Below are 6,284 nucleotides of genomic sequence, written 5' to 3' on the forward strand. Positions count from 1 at the left end.
ACTAGTGGTAGGATACCACTAGTGGTATCCTACCACTAGTGGTAGGATACTTGCTCCCCTGTGGCAAACACTTGGCAGCAGATGTGTTGTGTTATCAAGATAAACAAATTCATGCAGACTGATCTTTTTAACAATGGCTGCTGTGTTGAGTACTAAATGTCACGAGACAGCATCAGTGATGTTAAGATATTTGAGTTTTTCTTCTTAGGAATCATCACAAAGCACAGAACCGCTCAGAGCAATTGTGTGTAAGTCAGCTGCTTCTCAGTGAGGACTTTGTTTCATGTCTTTGCTGTGAATAGTCCCGTATCTGTGATATGTGACGACAGAGTAAGTGGTTTCTGAAGAATGTAGAAAATGTAGAGGATTGGACCGAGGTTTTTTGGTCATTTTAGAGGGCTAAAAACCTTAAAAGAAAGTTGTGGAGTTATTATTATTATTATTATTATTATTATTATTATTATTATTATTATTATTATTCTTTAGGCACTGCCTGTAAATGTGTTAGTTAATTGAAACTAAAAAATGCATTAATTTAACATTAACGTTAATGTTAAAATTAAATATGCATACAGAGTGAGGTTTTTGTGGCAGAATTTAAAACTGTGGTCCCACTACTGTCATGGAGAGTTTTACAGAGCAACCACAGCAAACAGAGATGTTCTGTGTGGCAATATATTGAGAGTTAAGCTCCTGCCAACACAATCTGAAGCATAAAATTAGTAAGTATACCACCAAAAATGGTGTTTAATATACAGTATATATAAAACTTCAACCTTGTATCTAATGGAAATAAACCCCAGAGCACATGCTAATGATTCTGGAAATGTGGAGATGCTTATCATACATTTCAGGTTTTTATCAATAAAAGATTTTGAAAACCACTTATTTATTATTTTCCTTCCAGTTCAAAGTAATGCATACATTCGGGTTACTCGATCGCATAGAATTTCCCAACACAGAGACAATGAAGTTTGTGGTAACATGACTAAACAAGGGATGCAACTACATTTGAAGGCACTGTAAATTTGATTGAATTCAATAATCTATAGGAATTAGACAAGTATATAGAATAAACATATTGTATACATTTGCATTTATAGCCATGGCTAAATTGCAGTTCTTGTCCCGAGAACAGCCTTATTACATACATAACACCTCTGGAAAAAGGAAAATATTTCGCACAATTACAAATCTGAACTGTAAAAAAGGAGCAGCATTCAGTTTTTATGCTCCACAAATCCAGAAATGTCCAAAACACAGCTGAAACACTGAATTCCTTTAAATCAAGGCTAAAATCACCTTGGCCCCATATTAAGAGTTGACCTTTATTATTAATAACTGGAACATTGATTTTATATTTGATGTATATTGCTAATTATTTTTTTCTTGCTAAGTTTGATGATGGAATTGGACAAAACGTAATGTTTGTTTGGTTATTGTGTTATATTTTATATAATGCACTTTGAACTGCCTTGCTACTATATATACATACATTTACTTGACTTAAACTATGAAGATTAGTTCATTAGTTCATGTGTAGGTTCTTCTCAGGCTGTTTGCACCACTCATGACGTAAGCTCGAGGGTATTATAGCATGTGACTGAGAGAGCAGTGGAAGGGTGGGGGGGGGAGTGGGGTCTCAAAAACTTCAGTGAAAATTCCTCCCACTTTCCCACTGTGGAAGTTTTTGGTTCGTCTCTCAGTGTCTGCTTCGCCTCTGAAAGGAAAAGCTTTGCTGCTGAGATGTGGGGGGTAAAAATTATTATTTTCATCCTTTGTTTGGTGCCCACCCATCAGCAGTTCCCTCGCCTTTGTGTAACGCAACAAGCCCTGCGGACCAAGGAGTGCTGTCCGGTGTGGGAGGGGGACGGCTCAGCCTGTGGAGCCAGGTCAGGCAGGGGCTCCTGTGAGGATGTGGAGATCTCAGAGCAGCCCGACGGACCGCAGTACCCCTTCTCGGGACTGGACGATCGAGAGAAGTGGCCTTTGGTTTTCTACAACCGGACTTGTCAGTGTGCAGGGAACTTTATGGGGTTTAACTGTGGGGACTGCAAGTTTGGCTACTTTGGGGACACCTGCAACGAAAGAAGAGAGTCCCTCAGGCGGAACATATTCCACCTGACCAGGGCTGAGAGAAACAGACTCATTTCTTACCTGAATCTTGCCAAGCAGACGATCAGCAGGGACTATGTTGTTGCAACAGGGACCTATAGGGAGATGGAGAATGGCTCCAATCCGATGTTTGCTGATGTTTCTGTGTATGATGTGTTTGTCTGGATGCATTACTATGTGTCTCGCAATGCGCTGTTAGGTGGGCCAGGGAATATCTGGAGAGATGTGGACTTTGGACACTGGGCTCCTGCATTCCCACCATGGCACCGTGTTTACTTGCTGCACTGGGAACATGAGATCAGGAAGCTGACAGGAGACATGACTTTCTCCATTCCCTACTGGGACTGGAGAGATGCACAGGACTGTGACGTGTGCACTGATGAGCTGATGGGGGCCCGGAGCCCCCACGACCTCAATCTTGTCAGCCCAGGCTCTGTCTTCTCCTCTTGGAAGGTAAAGCATGCTTTTTTTCTTTTGTTCATATAAAAATGTTTTTGAAAAGATAATTGTGATTGTCTTTTTTTTTTTTACCTAACAAGCGAAACAGAAATTTAAAATACATGCCAAACAGAAACTCTCTTCAGTCCTCTTTCAAAAAATATATATATATTTTTACCCTAATAGGAGGGAAAAAGAAATACAAGAACAATTCCTCTTTTTTGGCTTTTTCGTCAACTGAAATTATCATTTCAAAAAGAAAAAAAATATCCCAACCATGTGAATAACATAATATTTCAAACAAAAATAGCTTGATTTGTAAAATCTTGAAACAACTATGATTAACTTTTTTTTTATAAGTCAACAATAACAGACAAAAGAGGTAAAAATGGAATCCATAGACGTTCCAAGGCAAAGTAAACTGACCCAAAATAAACACAAAAGCACATTTTGTAGAGTATTTGTACCATTACATCTGCTGATTTACCGGGGAATTATTTTTTAACATAGGCCCCAGTTGCTTTAATAACTTTTTCCATCAATACACAAATCTTAAAACTGCAACACCTTCTTTCAAAGTTATGATTGAGATTTTCACACTAACCCAGCCTTATTTTGTAATCCCAATCAGCTAGTTTCTCTTCTTTTTTTTTTTTTAAAGTTCAAAAGTGTACTTACGAAAGAGCTTACGGAATAAACTCATAAGAAAATCTTCTAGAAAGGACATTTGCACAAGATAGAAACTCATATTTGTGTTTCAAACCCGCCTGTTTATTCCTCAATTATGGATTAAGTAATGTTTAGTTCACTAATAAAGGTTTGTGTTTACAATTTAACTTTCTGTACTCGGCAACAACAGGTGCTGTGCTCCCAGTCCGAGGAGTACAGTAACAGGGGTGTTCTCTGTGATGCCAGAAATGAAGGCCCCCTCCGCCGTAACCCTGGAAACCACGATCGAAATATTGTGCAAAGATTGCCAACTTCTGCAGATGTGGAGTTCACACTCAGCCTCCCAAACTATGACACTGGAGCAATGGACCGCACCGCCAACATGAGCTTCAGGAATACCCTGGAAGGTCAGCCAGTCAGAGCCTGACTAAAAACCAACACCCAATCTGACTTATGCTGTTTCTCTGTTTATCTATATCCTGCTGTCATACTTTTATATACAGTGCAAGCTCTTCTTAAGGTTACTCATCATTCTTAGCAGTGAAGGACCTTTCTCTTCACTGGAAAAAAAACAAAAAAACAAGAAAAGTTTGATATTTTTATAAGTGTTTAACATCCAAGCAAAAGCAAATGTCCATTCTAGGATAGGCTAGGATAATCCATTCTGCATAAAATAATCAGTTGCTTCAAAACAGAGAACGTTATCTAACTTTCTCTGTTTTGAAGCATCTGATATAGGTGGTTAACCTTTAACCACCTATATTAAGCAAAAATGGTGTAGTGGAGCACTGCTGCTGAGCTATTTAAAATCCTCCATCTCTCCTACCACATCTTCATTAGACCGGTGGATCTGACTTTATGACTGAGGGAGACACCCATGTGACCCTAAGACACAAGCTGCCCACATGATGGTTGAAGAAACACATGTGGCCCTAACGATAGTCATATTGCTCAAAATGACCTGCAATCAGTTGGAATTAGAAATATTTCTTGGACAATAACAGTGCTTAAGAGCCAAAAAAAGTAAAAAAAAAAAAAAAAAAAAAAAAAAAAAAGTCTTGACCTGTGACATCGCTAGGATTAAAAGATAAGATGGTCTTAGCCCCAAAGGTGAACAGGAAGTTATGTACAACTTCATTGGATTTCTAAATGTTTTCAAAGCAGACTTCATGCATTTTATAGTGCTTATTGTAGAACGTGACATCAGTCCAGTTTTCTTTATTCTGCTTCTTGTAGAAACAGGAGAAAGGAATCTTAAGGATTTCTTAAAATGTGAATTATCAACAAAGACTTAATGGAATGGTTTGGTTTTATTGATATTGAGTTAATATAAGGTGAGATGGATGAAGGTAAACAGAAAACCATTAGAGTTGTTGCTCATGAAGTTTCTTAAGCAGCATGTTGGATCAGGAAGTGGACTTTTACAAGTTGACTTTGAGAAGTGAATAATAAAAATATAGAAGCTGATGTGTTATTATATATTTAAATTTAGATCTAAGTAACTATAAAATATGGTACAAACCTGTTATTAGTAAGTCCCAATACAAAAAAATTGTGCAAAACTTGCATACGTTTTTTTACTATTCCTATATGACTTGTATTACTAAATTAGATCATAGTCATATGCTTATGTACTCAGTAAGAGTGGCCATTTATTTAGGCAATGTTCGCTGACAGTAATGCAAAAGAGGAAGAAATGTATTTGGATCACCATGCTCATTTAAGAAGGCTGTTGAGAGCCTAAGCTGCAAATCCGACTTTTTTACTTGCGCTTCAGCAAACATTTTAGAACTAATCCCATTTTAAGTTGTGACAGATAATGTGAGGGTTTCCCATGAGCTCGTTCAAGTGTGAGCATACTTGAAAGCGGTTAAATAGGGCAGTTAAAATCAGATATTTCTAATGTGTCTGTATGACAGAGGCTCATCAACATATTTTTCTCACTGTCATTAATGAAACTAGACTTTTCTGATCCACAACATTTGTTTTTTGTTTTTTTTTTAGTTTACTGTTAGTGAACTGTTAATTTAGTTAACATAGTTTAGCAGCTCATTTACAATGCTTCTTTGTTTGACGCCATTGGTCAGTTAAAAGAAACTGGTGAAGAATCTGCTTGGTTTGAGACATGCACCTGTTCAAGGCATTGAAGCTGCTGAAACTGATGAGTATGTCAGTATCCATGGTGAAACCAGTCCTTTACCAATATTGGCTGAAATGATAAAGAACCCATTATTTTAACAGCAACAAAACAAGATAAATTACAGAAAATTTGTCTTCATAGTGTTTCAAAACAACTAGTTTTAACTGTCTATTCTGAGTGACCGTGGTTAAGATTCTTTACCAAAGTCAAGAACTAAATGTGAAAAAAACAAAACAAAACAAAAAAAACACTATTTGATAATGATGCAACAAGGAAGCTTGCGGTTTTCTAGTTTTCTTTGCTAGCGCCAGTCACCCATATTACTCTTTCTGCAGGATTCGGGGACCCTCAGACTGGGTTGGGAAGCAGTTCTAGTTTGGGTATGCATGCTGCCCTGCATGTGTTCATGAATGGATCTATGTCCTCTGTGCAGGGCTCTGCAAATGACCCCATATTTATGCTTCACCATGCTTTTGTTGACAGGTAAGAAATGCATCCGCACAGACCTGAAACTGAGACCACATATTTTTGCAGTTAATAGTGGTTCTACATTTTCTCTATCTTTTAAAGTATCTATGAACAGTGGCTAAGGAGACACAGACCATCTCCATCTCAGTATCCGGAGTCTAATGCTCCCATAGGGCACAACGGTGATTACCACATGCCTCCGTTTATACCCCTGCACAGAAACAAAGAGTACTTTATTTCCAGCAAAGACCTTGGATATGAGTACTCTTATTTGTTGGATGCCAGTAAGTTCCTCTCAGATTTTAATAAATTGTTTTTATCGGTGTTTTATTTTTTTATTTTATTTTATTCTGTCATGCCAGCTATTTTCATCTACAGTTAGTAAATATATTACAGAATTAGTTAGTTTTAGGAATCAGTTTACACATATACAGTGCAATTCAAAAGTATCTAC

At 37.5% G+C, this 6,284-nt stretch overlaps 1 protein-coding gene across 1 annotated transcript in view; it reads left to right on the forward strand.

The window, feature by feature from the left end:
* The first annotated feature begins 1,653 nt into the window (after positions 1–1,653).
* Positions 1,654–6,284, forward strand: part of LOC103140502 (tyrosinase-like) — a 5,875-nt gene continuing 1,244 nt past the window's right edge. Inside the window, exons 1-4 of the mRNA XM_007555688.2 lie at positions 1,654–2,568; positions 3,413–3,629; positions 5,698–5,845; positions 5,933–6,114. Of these exons, the coding sequence (XP_007555750.1) occupies positions 1,747–2,568; positions 3,413–3,629; positions 5,698–5,845; positions 5,933–6,114 (1,369 nt within the window). The 5' untranslated portion in view covers positions 1,654–1,746. The remainder of the gene's footprint in view (positions 2,569–3,412; positions 3,630–5,697; positions 5,846–5,932; positions 6,115–6,284) is intronic.

Source organism: Poecilia formosa, unplaced genomic scaffold (genome assembly GCF_000485575.1).
Source record: "Poecilia formosa unplaced genomic scaffold, Poecilia_formosa-5.1.2 Scaffold3, whole genome shotgun sequence".
Lineage (NCBI taxonomy): Eukaryota > Metazoa > Chordata > Actinopteri > Cyprinodontiformes > Poeciliidae > Poecilia > Poecilia formosa.